Source organism: Sipha flava, unplaced genomic scaffold (genome assembly GCF_003268045.1).
Source record: "Sipha flava isolate LNK unplaced genomic scaffold, YSA_version1 259_pilon_pilon, whole genome shotgun sequence".
NCBI lineage: Eukaryota > Metazoa > Arthropoda > Insecta > Hemiptera > Aphididae > Sipha > Sipha flava.
In genome coordinates, this window is record NW_020272920.1 from 747,134 (window position 1) to 762,979 (window position 15,846).

The 15,846-nt window shown below is 25.4% G+C and overlaps 1 protein-coding gene and 1 long non-coding RNA gene across 3 annotated transcripts; both read left to right on the top strand.

The window, feature by feature from the left end:
• Nucleotides 1-428: 428 nt before the first annotated feature.
• LOC112684960 lies at nucleotides 429-5,090 on the top strand. 2 transcript variants are annotated; one of them, XM_025556704.1, is made up of 9 exons: nucleotides 429-678; nucleotides 1,118-1,406; nucleotides 1,691-1,841; nucleotides 2,298-2,427; nucleotides 2,740-2,915; nucleotides 2,982-3,285; nucleotides 3,355-3,515; nucleotides 3,582-3,771; nucleotides 3,895-5,090. In XM_025556704.1, exons 2-9 carry the CDS (start codon nucleotides 1,129-1,131, stop codon nucleotides 4,725-4,727), a joined length of 2,223 nt encoding a protein of 740 aa, XP_025412489.1. In that variant the 5' UTR covers nucleotides 429-678; nucleotides 1,118-1,128; the 3' UTR covers nucleotides 4,728-5,090. The 2 variants fall into 2 exon arrangements, with proteins under 2 accessions (XP_025412489.1, XP_025412490.1); XM_025556705.1 differs by having other exon boundaries at nucleotides 3,388-3,515.
• Nucleotides 5,091-11,405: 6,315 nt separating this feature from the next.
• On the top strand, nucleotides 11,406-12,414 carry LOC112684963. Its single transcript, XR_003148743.1, has 3 exons — nucleotides 11,406-11,538; nucleotides 11,787-11,881; nucleotides 11,986-12,414. It is a non-coding gene; the product is annotated as an uncharacterized LOC112684963 (long non-coding RNA).
• The last annotated feature ends 3,432 nt before the right edge of the window (nucleotides 12,415-15,846 follow it).

The window sequence follows — 15,846 nt, forward strand, 5'->3', positions numbered from 1 at the left end:
TTAACGATTTTGGATTTTTTCGCGGAAACACTAGATTTTATTAAAGGTTAGATTTTATTTTTCACTAAGTATGGACCCGACAAAAAGCTCAATCAGTATTCACTGCCATGCGTAATTTGATTCATTATATAATGATCCACATTAAAAAAATTTGAAATGTGTATCCCACATAAAATAAATTCCTTAAATACGGATTCGGGGGATCGCCCCTTTGCCCCCCCCCTAAAATACGCCTATGTGTTCAGTTCATCGTTTTCGAACGCACGATAGTGGGCTTCCGGAGTTATTTTAAATACCTCACCGTTCCCGCCGTGACCGGGTCTGCCGCGTGCTCGAATGGCGGGAACACGGTACATCAGCTGTTATAAACATCGCGGCTTCCTCCATGAGGATTGATTAAACTTATCGCGTTTCGTACCCCACCGATGGCGAAACGCACTGCTCTGGCACATTACCGACGATTCCCAACATCGATAATGGACGAGAATTAACCGTGTACACAATCATTTTCGCGAGCACCTACGGCTCGACGGTTTTCAAACGATTCCCGTTATCGTGCTCGCGGATAGCCGCGCTTTCCGTCGAATAATTTTCGCGCGTTCCAGTCGTGACCGCCTCGAATGTTTGCTCCGATTACCTTACTACCTCTGGCGTCGGATCTTTCGTACCCGTGAATAGGTGAGTTGCTCTTGCTTTTCGGTTCAAACCACGGCCACAAGTCGTCGTTTTTCTTCTCACCCTCCTACACTTCCCAACACTTTGTAATACTTAACTGTTTCTGCTTATTCTTTTTTATTTCTTGAAAAACGTCCAATTTCTCCGAAAAATTCAATGGAATGTACAACTGTCCGGTCTAATTTATCTATTATTTCTTGTCACCGAACTACTGTAACTGAGAAATAGTGTTTTACTATCAATAACTTACTCATAATGAATATTAAATACACATCATATAATATATTTATTTATATATATATATATACATAACTAATTAGTAATTGTATGTTATACTTAAATTGATATTGAGATCATTGCCCTATCCCCTTCGTTTCTACCACATTAAGCCACCCCCATTTATTGTTCATCTATCATTACACTGTTATTATTATTTTTATAGCTGGGGTGAAAATGATTGAATATTCGGACCAGGAATTCGAAAAGAAGCTAATGCTTCTGAAAGACACTCAAGATGCTATTCAATCTTTGTCCGCTTGGTGCCTGAAACGACATACAAACCATAAGAACATAATTTCCATTTGGTTAAAAGCAATTAGGAAAGTGAAGATCGAGAAACGTTTGACTTTATTTTATTTGGCTAATGATGTCATACAATATAGCAAGAAAAAAAATTATAAATTTGTTGATGGATGGGCGACTGCTATTCAAAAAGCCATACCTTATGTCAGGTGAGTTATGTTTATGGTACTTATATTTTATAGCAACAGTGGAGTTAACATTTTATGATAAAAAATGTCTATTAACTCTGTAGGTTTGTCTTCAAAAAATTAGAAAATGGAAAATTATTCCAGACTAGATCTTAGTTCTAAAATTAAATTAAATTCTTCTCTGTGCAGTTGGTATTTCAAAAGTCATACTTTTATACCTCTTAACTTTTTTCCATATAATTTATACTTTATGTATTATATTTTTAGTATTAATAATTTAAGTTTTAACTTTTTTTCTTTCTTAGAGATGAAAAAATACAATCTAAAATGTCTAGAATTATTAAAATTTGGGAAGAACGTGGTGTATATGATGATAGTTACCTAGCTGATTTAACTGGTTTATTAACAACACCAATTCAGAAATTAAAATTAGCAGATCCTGTGCAAGAGTTTCAAGTAAGAATTTAGTTAAATGTATTTAAACTAATGTAAACTATTATCAGGCCTGTATTTAAAAATTTGGCGCCCTTGGGCGTATAATTTATGCCCTCCTTTCCCACCAAAAAAAAAAAATAATAATAATAATCTAACACTTATTATTTCGTCCATAATCGAGATTATTTAATATTAAAATATAGCAAAATAAGCAGCAATACACTGGGATTCAAAATTATTTTTATTTACAAAATGAAGCTAAATAATATGTTACAGAACTTAAATTTCTATAGTACTTAGTTAGATATTGTATTTCTTATTTTAAAAAAAATAAGCCAATGCTTTTAAGTTTCAAGCCTCATTTATTGAAAGTATGGATTATGATAACTATTAATATTTTTCTCATGTCTTATAATTTTTAAATAATCATAAAAACATTATTTTAATTGATTAAATTCATATTTAATCATTTTTTAGATACATGCATTAGCTATCAAAGTACGCTCTTGTGTGAAATTGGAACAGTTAACAGATTTAAAGATGAAAACATTAAGAGAAGCTAATTTGCCTTTAACTAATAGTGAAGCCATACATAATATGTTAAAAGGTAATTATTATAAATAATAATAGGTATATTATTGTACATTCATTTTTAACTTAATTTTGAAGATAAAATCGTCAACTTAACTTATGTGTCCAATATCCATTTTATTTAAATTTTACTTTTTATACTATCTTTATAAAATTGTATTCTATTGTAGTATTGTTAATTGTTCATAACTAGTAATTTGTATTGATTTAAAAGATTTTAAATGACTTTTATATTTTATAACATGAAAATTAATTGATTATATTAATAGGTTTTATTATTAACAACCATTATAATATTACAAATTTTATTAACAAATTTTTTTTTTAGATCGAACAAGAAGTCATGAATTTCTTAATGAATTAAATGAAGGTATGGTTAAAATTGAAAGTTACGTTAAATGCCTTAAACGAGAAACTGTTGAACGTGCTCAACTAATAGATGCTTTAGAAGTAGCAACGTCTTATTATGATGAACAAAATGGAGAAGTGAAAACTGTTGCGCAAGTACGAAATATATATACATATATACTATTTATAGTTTGTTAAGTAACTAATTTAAGTATATTACAGGCATATTTTAATTACACTAAACGAGTAAAACTTCTTAAGAGTAAATTGGAATCAATGGTAGGATCTATGCCAACTGATAGTCCTATGCCTTCACCTGATGTTAATGCACCATCACCTTCAACATCTTCAGTATCTGCTGAAGACATACAAAATATAAGTTTTGAGAATTTATCAAACCCTAGTAATTATATGATAAATTCTTCAATGGAAAATATGACTAACGATTCTGATGTTTATATACCAACCACAGTTGTCACTAAAATTAAACCCTACATTGCTCCTAAATCATATAATACAGTTCAAGGTATGCACAATTTATTTTTATCAACTTGTGTTTTTTTTTTTTTTAAAAAAATATTTAATCGTTATTCAGAACTTTATGATCCAGCTTCTGTGAGTTTTCCAGCTATAGATAATCAAAGTGAACAGACATTAACCAACCAGTTTCCTTATGATGCCCCATCGCCATCTCCCGATGAGACATTTGCATATTCAACATATCCTAATCAGACAAATGTATCATTTAACACTCAAGTATGTATAATACTTATTCAGTTTATCATTATATCAATTGTATTTTAAGTTATTTTTGTTTTGTAGTTGGTAGTTAACCCAAACGATAAAAGTACTGCATATTCTACAAATAGTTATGAAGCATATGTACCTACTCCAATGTCTTCTAGTCAACAATATATAACTTCTGAATTCTCTAATATTGTGTCTCCTAATAATTCATCATCACAGATTATAAATGAAAATACCATGCCTGTGAACCTTGTTGGACAAACAGGTATTTTAAAATTCATAAAATAATTATTTTTTTAAATGTTTATCTTAAGATATTCATTTAAAATATTTGATCATAGACTAATGTATGATAAGATATAATAATTAATAATCACTAAATTTTTAGCTTGGGATGGAACAATACATAATGATAATTGGTCAACTAATGATACACCTGCTTCACCACCATTTCATGAAAAAATCTCTTATCAAGACACATCAGTTATTAATAAATCTGATGTTGTTGATCACTGTGTCATAGCTCAAAAAATGCTAGATAGAGATGAAAGAGTTATTGGTCAAAAGATAACTTCTAAAGCTTCTGATATAGATCATAGAAATTTGATCAGTTTAACACATTCTCCTCATATGAATTCACCTTTAGTTTCTACAGATATTGACTATCGATCATTTCCTGGTATTCCTATGCCACCTTCACCACCAGCTTTGCTTATGGAAGCAGTTAGTAAGCCACAAAAAGATAATGTAGAAAGTGTTGATATGGATTTAAGTGATGATGAAGATAAACCAAAATCAAACCATGATCAAAAGCATCCAATACTTTTACCTCCTCCTCTTCCACCACCGATGCCTTTTGATTTTGAGCAGCAAAATATATCAGATGTTACAAACCAATGGGAATTATCATCTCAACAGTGGAGTAATGAAAGATCTAATTTTAATGAAATGCAGTGGAATGCAGAACAACCTGAACAATGGAAACAACCTAATCAGTGGGAACATGAACAAAGTGATATAAACATAGTTCACAATCAACCTCCTCCTCTTCCCTGGCCTCAACATGAACAGAGAGGCCAAATTAATACGGATTTTAGACCAAAATGGAAAAGAGGAAACAATAACTGGCCTAGAGGCTCTAGAAATTTCAATCATCAATCTAGACCTAGTGGTAGATGGAATCAGGGGCCGCGCTTTGGACCTAGGAATCCTCCTTGGTAAGTGAATTGTTTTAAGTTAGACTTGAGACTGAGCTGATAAAATGTATATTTTTGTAATTTAATGACACTTAATAAATTCTGTTATTTAGTTCTAAAAGCTGTATTTTGAGCTTTTTAAACATGTTTGTTTATTGTTATGTATTTGTATACTATTAATTTAAGTTGATTATTATTAAATAAGATTGTTTACCGAAGACTAGACACAATTTTTTTATGTATTTTAGTCAATATGCAATAAATATTTGACAATTGTATCATACCTGTTACTACTTTAATTGAGTTGGAATCTCATTCGCCATAAGTTAATTTTTCATGCAGTCAAAATATACTAAATTTTTAACCAAAGCTGCATACCCATATATATTAATTTATATTGTATATATATATATTTATATATATTCAATTTAATTTGATTAAATATTTATTTATTCAATAAATATGTAAATGCAACATTCTTATTGATTTGTTAATTGTTAATTCAAACGTATCCAGTAATTTGTGTTTTATACATTTGTACATATAAATCATTAATAAACAATATTTTTACGTTGACTGTTATGAGTTTCAATTAAAATATAATTGTACTTTAAAGTGATTGGTTTGTTAAGTATTTTAAATTACATGTATTATTATCAGCTTAATATATTATTTAATTATGTATATTTGAAAAAAAATACTCATCACTGTACTATTGTTAAATGTCATACTATTTTCTAATAATAAATAACCTATTGTATGTATACAATGTTAATTGACATCATATTATTAGAAATCAGATCTATATTTTTTTCCTTTTAAAAAAATAAGTATTGTGAGCATGTGTTAATTATTTTAAGGAATTTAATATTTATATAATTTATATATTCACTTAATATATAATTATAGTCTGCATCAGATAAATTTGTAACAAGTAAATAATTATTTACAATTCATGTAACAATAATATTGTTAGATATTATCTAAAACAGTTACACTTAAGTCATAATTTACATTTTTAACATTATTGATGTAAACCATATGTAAAATATTAATACTATGAAAAAAAAATTATAAATTTTAAATTAATAGTAGTTTTATTAATGATTAAGTAATATAACATAATTATATGTTTTAATATTTGTTGATACTATAAGCACATATATTGTAGGTTATTCAATACAACTTAATTGGTATCGTATGTGTTTTGCTAACATTAATGTATTCCTGCAGTACTTAGTGTAATATTTTATTATTATTATTTTTAACTTTCAAAAATTTTAATTGCAAGATAATAAAAAAATAAAACAGAGCACTAAAACAGTGTATCATCATATCTCTGCTACTTTAAATATTTAAGTTTAAACATAAAAAATATAAGAACTCCCATTGAAAGTTGTGTACAATACATTTTAATTTTATAAATAAATAAAATAATTGTATAGTATACAGAAGGAAGAATACATTAATTGATATAGAAATCTTAGAATCAAAAAAATATAAAGAGTTTAAACTCTTAATTAAATAATACTATTGAATTTTTGATAAGGAACCTTTTATTATTCGATAGTATTTTAATTAAGTTCTTGAAACAATTGAAGAGTAGGTTTAATTTAATTTTCCTTTTAAAATCAGCTTTATACTTAACACTTACATAACTTAGCAAATATCAATTGTTTGACGTACTACATTGATTTTTTGGGCCCTATTAACTGATTAACATTGGATCATCTATTTTTATTATACATTTATTAAATAATGTAAATAACATATAAACTCAAAAATATAAAAAAAGTCATTTAAAACACAATTATTTACTTATATTTAAATTAATCTGGTGCAGACTATTAAATTATTATGTATGCATATTATATTTTATTTATGTACAAATAGTGTTAAGTTATAATAGCTTAAACCTGAAAGAGAAGAAAAGATAATTTGAATGGTTGAAATATTGAATTATTAATTTTATTATTATCAAAATATATCAATCTAAAATTGTATTTTGAATTTTTGACAATTCACCAATATGATTATATTATCATGAGCTTATGGAACATATAACCACATGATTAAATAAAATTGCTATAGTAATAAATGTCACACTGCTTTGATGTTCACACATTTTTAATAATTTTCTTCTGTCGATGGTTATAGAAACATAATTAGAATATTATTATTCTAATTCTTAGATCTGAAAAAAGATCCAAGCTAAAACTTAGTTGATTATATTCATATATATGCCCTCATAAATTAAACTTATATTCACTGCTCATTAGGTTTTAAATTATTTATCAGTTGTTCCTTCTGAATTAATCATAAATCATTATAAACCCAGAAATAGGTTACTTTATTCAGATTAAATAATATAGCCAATATGACCAAATAATAGCCTATCATACAATATTGTGTTAGTCAAAATCGTATTCCTTTTTTCTCCCTTTTATTATTCTTTTTTATAATTTTATTAATAAGTGTATTTATTACAGTAAAATTACTTATAATAAATTTGAATTAATATTAAAGTATTATTTACTTAAACCACCAACTATGTTACATTTTAAAATTTATTTTTAGTCTATCAAAAATATTGGTAGAGTAAAATAATGAATTTTTAAAATATTGAATTTTATTTGTTGCTATTCAATTTATTAGATCGAGAATAACTTTTTTTCAAACTATTTTATTAAAATTGTTGCTAATAATCGTTTTCATTACTAGATTGAATAATATACATGCACCTCATAATATAATTCATTATAATGACACACATTATGCAGTCGGAAATCCGTGCTACATAATATATTAACATATGAAATAACATTTCTGTGTACCTATATATTTTATAATTTAAATCTTATCGTTTTATTTTTATGAACTATTTGTGATTGGTAATTTTTTTCAATAATATTTCATACATAGTAAAAAGTAAAACAATTGTTGAAAATATTCAAATAATTAAATTGTACACATACTTGGTTTAGGATAGAATCGATGGTAAAAAAATAATTTGTTTTTAATTTTTTTATTAAATACATATTATTAGATTTCTATGATTATAAATAATAGCATTCATATTATTCACTTTACTGAGAAATACCTTCAGATTTTATCGATAAGTATACTTATAGATACTCACAATATTTAGAACAACACAGTATTTTGTTTTTTAATTATATCTTCTATTGTTATTTTTCTATACCTAATATCTCATATATTAAATTCGTAATATTTCTCAAAATAAATAAGCTATAATACCTGCCATTTGTATATTATACCTAGTAATTATTTTTACGAGTTCAATTGATATTTTTTTGACAATTGAATTTATCTTATTACTTCTAATACAGTGAATTTCTAATTTTAAAACTATTAACTACTAAATAACTAGTATACTAATTCAACATACAATATATTATCTAACCAATTACATTAGTGAGTAAATAAATGAGGTAAACATTGCTTATATAGATAAAAAATTATTATTATTTCTCAGAAATTAGTATTTTAATTAAAGGAATATAGATATACAATTTTTTATGTACATTTTTTTGTATTAAGTAACCAATGAACGTTGTTTTATATTTTTAATGTGTAATCTACTAATTATTTATTTTGTTTATATTCTTTATTTATAATACTTGTGTACCTGAAGATGTGGTTATACCATCATTTTTGTTATGAAATAATGTTTTTTATAAAACTTTGGATTTTAATTCTGATAACGAATTAAATAAATCATTTATTATAAACATTGGTAACTGTAAAATGTTATTTTATTGTTAAATGACTATGTAAACAATGATAAATTTATAATAACCTTTTGTTATACCATAAATTTAATGTATTGAAAGTATTTTATGGAATACACATTATCATTTGTGCTCATATTTTATCCCCTCTTATTATATAAACTAAATATTTTTATTATAAAATAATTTAATTGTACAATAATACTATTAAAATAGTTAAAATATTACTTATTAATCTAAATCATTAATGTTTAAGAAACAAAATCAAATTTTACCAATTTAAGTATTAGGTTAGATAAATAATAATAAATAATTTTCATTATTTTTCAAATAATTTAATATTTACCAATAGATTACACTTATGAATAAATATTCTGAAAATTGAAACTGTCACTAAATTAAACTTTGGTTCCTAAATTATTAAATTTTTAAACTAAACGGCAGACAATTATTAAGATATTAAAAAAATAATTATAAAAAGTTAAAGAACCAAAGACTAATATAATGATATTAAAAGTTGAAATTGTATAAACTTTATTTTAATAATTACCTATTTTTATCATGTTTATAGTACTTAATTAGTGATAAATTCTATTGTTTTAGGTATATTTTATTTTAAATTTTGAATTATTGCAATTGTTATAATAAATGAACAATAGCAAAACCAATGATATTAATTAATATCAATTAAATTAAAGTTAATCATTGACTTATTTGTATTAAAGTAAAATAAGTAATACAGTCTATACATATTACTAATAGTATTAAAATGTTAATTGTACCATTAAAAAATATCTTTTTTTTATACATATATATACTGAAGTCATAATTTTCTAAGGATATAATAATTACATTTTACACAATACAATTGTAAATTAATTTAGTTACTATCTAACAAATTAAAATAATTATGTATGTATTATGTTGACATTTTATATTAGATATTTATATACCTATTTCTACAAAATATTGAAGTATATTTTTCATTTTTTTATACATTGAATATTTTATTTTTATATGAAATGAAAAACATTGTTAGCTTGAAAATATCTTGATTAGCTTTTAATTCAAAATTCAAATGATATTAATTTAATTTTTTTATAATATATGTAATATATAATATATTATATACACCTATTCAATTTTGTATTCATGTACATATTTGTTTATTAATACACGTTAAATTATATTATGAGTGTGAATTCCATGGTTTTATTGTTGAAACTTTTTACAAACTCACTTTTTGTTAACTTAATATTTATAATATTGCAATTTGCTCAAATTTGTTTTGAGTAAATTTAATTTTATTACATAATTTGTGAAATTTAATATATACAATTAATTGTTTATCTCATTATGTCTATTATTTTTGAATTTTGTATTATATATTTTATAAAATAATGTGTTTCTTCCGAATTATATACCAACAATATACATTTTTTTTTAAAAAATTAAAGTATTTTATTTTATTTGAGTTATTTCTATGATAAAAATATTGAAAATCATTAAGAAATCATATATTTTTCCTCATATAAAAATATATACTGATTTATTGAAAAAATATTTGACATATGTTTATTGTTTCTAATCACATTTTCCATGTAAATTTTTTTTTTCTGAATTAATGATTAGGTCAAATTTGGTCAGTTGATTATTGAAAACAGTTATAATAACTTATATGTTATATGGTAAGCCATCTTTCTTAAAGTTTTCATTTCACAATGAAATATCTGTTAGGTATTAAAACATTACTTTTATAACTATTCAATTATTATTAATCGTACCTATAGTATAGCCTATATCTATTAGTAATTACTTGCTGTGTAATAAAATATGAGTGCAATAAGAAAAATCAAAAATATTTTGCAGTATATTTATAAATAAATATATAAAGTGGTGTCACTGGACTTCTCTCAAATCTACATATTATTTTTTTTATTTTTTCTACTTAGTTTTCAAAATTTACTTATTGTATAAACTAATTGTATACAGATTGTAAATATTCATTTTATTAAAAAAAAAAATTAATTTATAACATTAAATATTATTCAAATACCATTAAATGTATAGTAATTCAGCTGGTATATTGTAAAATAGTTGCATTTCTAAAAAAATATTAATATTAATTTTGAACAAAAATCAGTCATTATAAATTATTGTGCACAGTAAATTACATTACAATAGTACTTAATTAACATAATATATACTTTTTTTAAAAAAAAATTATTGATGGACTATACTTTAATCATATTTTATTACATATATTAATCAGTTATATTTTATTGTTACATAAATGTAAATAAAGAAATAAAATTAACAATTTTTTTCGTACTTGTGTATTTTTAATTAAAATTAATGTTGCCTGGAGAGAACGTTACCAATAAATCTAAAATGTATTGATCTATAGTACATAATTATTCCTCATAAACTCTTCTGTCACTCTACAAAAAACTATCTCGAATGTGCCCATGATCTCCTTGTATTATAGATAGGTACATTTTATTGTATTCCTCAAATTCTACCTATTCTCATTGAATATTTTCTGTGACAGCCATCGAATTGATTGCTTTATGTTAAAAGGAAATCAGATAATAATCGTTCAATTTATATAATTGATGTAAACTTATCCTATACCCGTGTTTTTTAGTGACCGTTCACTTTTCATTAAATATTATATTTTTATAAATATAATTAGGTATAGATTGACCAAAGGAAACCTATTTCTAACCCATTGTAAAAATGTATAAGGAGGTCATACACTTTTTCAGTGGCGAAAATCTTACAGTTATATTAATAAAAGATCTTGTACATATTAAATGTACAAGTTATGAAATTAACATACGTATCCGTCTACTTATGTACAGTATAAATCCCTTATCAAATGTTTTTATCATTTTGTGTAATACTTTAATTAATCACATCTATACACCTAAGTGTTGGATATTATTTTTTTGGCAGCATACCTATTCGATTTAAGTTTTTGACAAATGTGCATTTTCTTTTAACAAAGGTAGTTAATTAAAAAACAACAATACAATTAGCTATAAACAGAAAATCTCCCCGAAATACGTCTGCGACTTTAAAGTAAGCCAGGAATGATGTGATTTGTACTTCTTTGTGTCATTATTTCAGTAACAATCATGCATAATCTACAATAATCACATTTAGTAAGAACCGAGAGTAGATGTATGTACCCATACTAATTATATGACCTATTTATTTTTAACACAATATTATACAACAAAAGTAACAGATATTTTTTTAATAGATATTTGCTGTAGGTAGATGATTAATAACAATAGTTTAATTAATAATGTACTTATTTTTTGCAGGTCATAGTCATAAACAACATCAGCAGTTTTTTCTAAGTTGAAAAAAAAGTTTCGTTCTTTTAAATACCTATAATACCGTATGGTACATAGTGTTAGTAAGTATTTATACGTGTTTGAATATTTTTCTGAAATATCTAAATCTATTATATTATTATTTTGAAAAAAAATCTACAAGACCTTTACATTTTGTTGTTTTTAGAGGTCCTTTCCCACTGGTGCGTTTGGATTTAAGAAATATACTATCTTAACGTATTTGTATGTGATAATTCCAAGTTTTCGGAAGAGTTTACACCGGTCCAGTCATATCATGACCAAATTTAAATTGTGAGCACGAGCACTAAACCGATCCGGGCGATTGCCGTACATTCATCGTAAATATAATCAAAAAGCTCACAGTTTGTTTTTTAAATTTTAAAAATGTATAATGAAGGAATCATCAAATTAGGAAATGACTTGAACCAGAGGGATAGAACCTTAGATCATAGGCGGACATTTGGTTGAATTTTTTTTTTTTGGAGGGGCTAAAGAATTCAATGTAAAATAATCCGCAGGGGCTTCCCCCACAACCCCTTCCAATGCACAAGTAAAACTTATTAGGTATTAAAAATATAGATATGTTTAAATTGTAAAAAACACTAAATAACGTATATTATATTATACGTAAATAATTAATACTTTATTTTAATGGCAAATATCTATTTGTATCAGCAAAGATATTTAAAATATCATCGCTTTTTATATTTTTCGATATATCTTTTTCAATATATAGTAATGAAAGATCGCTGAATCAATCATGAACCAACGATGTCCTTAGCCAAGTTTTTATTTTTTTCATTGCACTGAAACTTCTTTCGTAAGTAGCTGAACTAATTAGTGTTGTTAATGCTATTGTAAATAGATTTTTATTATTTCTTATTTTACGATTTTCAAAAAAAAAACGAACAGATAATTATAAAAACAATGAATAACATTTCTAACAAAGTATTGATTTTGAGAGGGCTATTAAAATATTTGGGAGCTAAGCCCCCCCCCATGTCCGCCTATGCTCAAGATGTTTGTTTTATTTGTGTAACATTATATAATCTGTATCGGTAAAGTATCAAATTAATAAATAATATATATATTTATATACATAACTAAAATTAAAGCTAATTTAACACTGACACGCATTTCTGTAAAAATATGTTTGGATTGCTTAACTTAAAAAAGTACATTTATCACGTATAAATATATTGTATTAATAAAATTAAAATAAAAACAATTATAGGTAGATGTACTGAAATCTTCAATAGTTATACACATGTAAACAACATTACATGATTAGCACCGGATTTAAGTCTCAGGAGGAAGGGATGCAAATACCAGTTTGAAGTCCTTTAAAAAAAAATGTTCTCATCATAATACTTCTATATTTATTTAATACATGTTAATGTATTCAACAACTAATAAAAACAAAATTTAAGTACCTTAATTTAAAAAAGTAAAAAAAAAAAATTACGAAACAGACAATTTTCAATTTTAGATTTTGGTTTTAGAGGCCCCTTAGAGCTTGATATCCTGGTGCATTGTATCCCCTGTACTCTCACTAAATCTAGTACTGTACATGATTGTTGTTTTTTTATATAAAAATGTATGAATATATTTAAAAACGATGGTTGTTCTTTATAGTACAATCTAAAAAATTGTATTTAATCATTTTTTTGACATATAATTTTCAGTCCGAATTTACCAATCAATAAATGCGCGAGTTTTTTATAGGTGCATAAATGTACATGTTTCGTGGCTTTATTAGATGCATGAGTATCTATAAATCATAAATGTACGACAGTTCAAAGAATTTTATTTCACGAATACAGTGTATTGTAAAAAGAACTCTACTCTTCACCGTGAAATTAGTCGACGAAGATGTACGTGGCTGGACTAAAGCGAGGGGACGCAAGTGGACTTCTTACAGCACTTATAAAGACCTTTTAGTTAAATAAAACAGTTGAAAAATTGGCTTTGCCATTTAGTTGATGTCACTAGGTGTTAAAAAGTGTTCTTCAAACAAAACTAATATTAAAATTTAATTATAAATTATATAGTAGTATATACTTTTATAGACGTTTTTTTTTAATTTTTTTTAATTTTATCTGTTATTTAAAACAATAAGTAAGTAATTTAAAAGTTTATACATTTTTATAGCACATGAATAATTTATAGAAGAAATTTTTCACTCACAGCATCTCATAATATATTCATTTATTTATAATTAATAATTAGTAATTGTATGGGACTATATGGAACACTGAGAATGATATATGGATTATAAGTCCTCTGCTTTTTTTACCACATTAAGTCATGCACGTGGGTGAAAAGCATTTTTTAAATTCGCAATATTACGCCGTTGTCCATTTTATATTCTTATCTAAAAATATCTATAAATAATCTCCATCTACAAAATACAGCACACTTTTTTGGTATCGAAAATTCCAAAATTTATAATTTTTCTCGCAAGTCAACGCCTACATTTTTAACCACTCACCCTCGATGGATCCCTTATGGGTAATTTTGATTATAGCTACACGTATAAATGAAACGAAAACCGTCGATAATAATAACCCTCATTCGTTGTTCGGAATTCGTATCATTCTACGCACTACGTCAACGTAGTATTTCTAGTACCATACAACAGAATGACCTAACACAATTAAATAGGTTGTAAATATCGAAAAAAACGAATCGTTACATTTTTTTGTGCTGCTCAGTTCATTAAGGCATTAATAAAACCATTTAATTTATTTTACACAATGTACTTTACAAGTTTTATTTGTCCCTGGTTGAAAATTAAAAACACATTTTTAAACGAAGCACCCTAAGTTAATCCGACAAAACGTCGTTTTCCTCTATTGACCCTTACTTTGCATCATCTTGTGAAGGATATCTAGTTCTTGAAAGTCATACATCAGCTACTGAACATCTTCATTATTTCGCACAATAACTTGCAACGTTCTTTTTTGCAACTCCAACATCTGAAGTGACGGCTATCAGCTCTAAGTCGTAGCATTGAACAATGTCACGAATTTTCATGATCAATCTTTAATTATTATAAATACATTTATCTCATCATAAACGTCTATATTGCATAAATGTGAACAATGAACCATGTTCACCGCTTCATTAAAATAAAATCTTCAAAACTATATTTTTTTTTTGTCATTGTTGTGAACATACTGCATCTGAAGATGGGATCATGTATATGAAATTGGCAAGGCCTTTTTTTTTTTTAATTGACTAAATAGATAATTTTTTTTTTTTTTTACAGACAAATACAGACAAATATAGTAAGTATAACATTAACTTTTTTTTTTAGTTGAACAACCCTTAAGTCTATAAACTTTATACCGTCTTGTGACAAGCGTTAGCGAAAATATTTTCGGGCAGCAATAACGTGGTGTTGTCGAATTCATACATTTGGCGGAAAAGAATTAGACTAATTCATTAAATATACGGTTTTAAATTGGATTCATTGAAATCAGTAGCTTTGAATTGTTCAATGCGCATATTCGGCAACAGTGTTGCTTAATTTATTTAATTATTCGTATGACATAGACAATGTTAATATAAGGTGAGTACATTTTGTGGTAATAAGCCAGTGACAAATTATTAAATTATGTATAAACATAATATGAAGAAAGATGGAGAAATAATAATTTATCAGGTAATATTAGAATATAAATTTATATTGATGATAGCAATTAATTGAGTGATTATAAGATAATATTTATATTTTTCATCTCATTAATTTAGAAGTCCCATGAACGATACCTTGGAGCTTCCCGTTAAACTTTATTTTAGAGCACTCACGTATGATATAATCTATATTATAGTTGGAAGCACCGCAGTCATATCCTAGGTTGGGAGTTATGTCCTATTTAAATATACTTTGAATTACCAAATGCAAATATTCGATAACGATGTTGTTGAGTTCAAGAATCCGGCGTAACATAGGTATATGATATTGGTAAAAATTGGTAAAGACTAAAATAAAAAAAAATTGTACTTATCAATTTATTTTTAT

What these genes read in the sequence shown, in the direction of transcription:
- LOC112684960 (XM_025556704.1), top strand. Translation starts at nt 1,129, where the DNA reads ATGATTGAATATTCGGACCAGGAATTCGAAAAGAAGCTAATGCTTCTG. An exon ending in CATACATAATATGTTAAAAG is followed by an intron (nt 2,428 to 2,739) that starts GTAATTATTATA and finishes TTTTTTTTTTAG; the next exon opens with ATCGAACAAGAAGTCATGAA. An exon ending in ATGTATCATTTAACACTCAA is followed by an intron (nt 3,516 to 3,581) that starts GTATGTATAATA and finishes TTTGTTTTGTAG; the next exon opens with TTGGTAGTTAACCCAAACGA.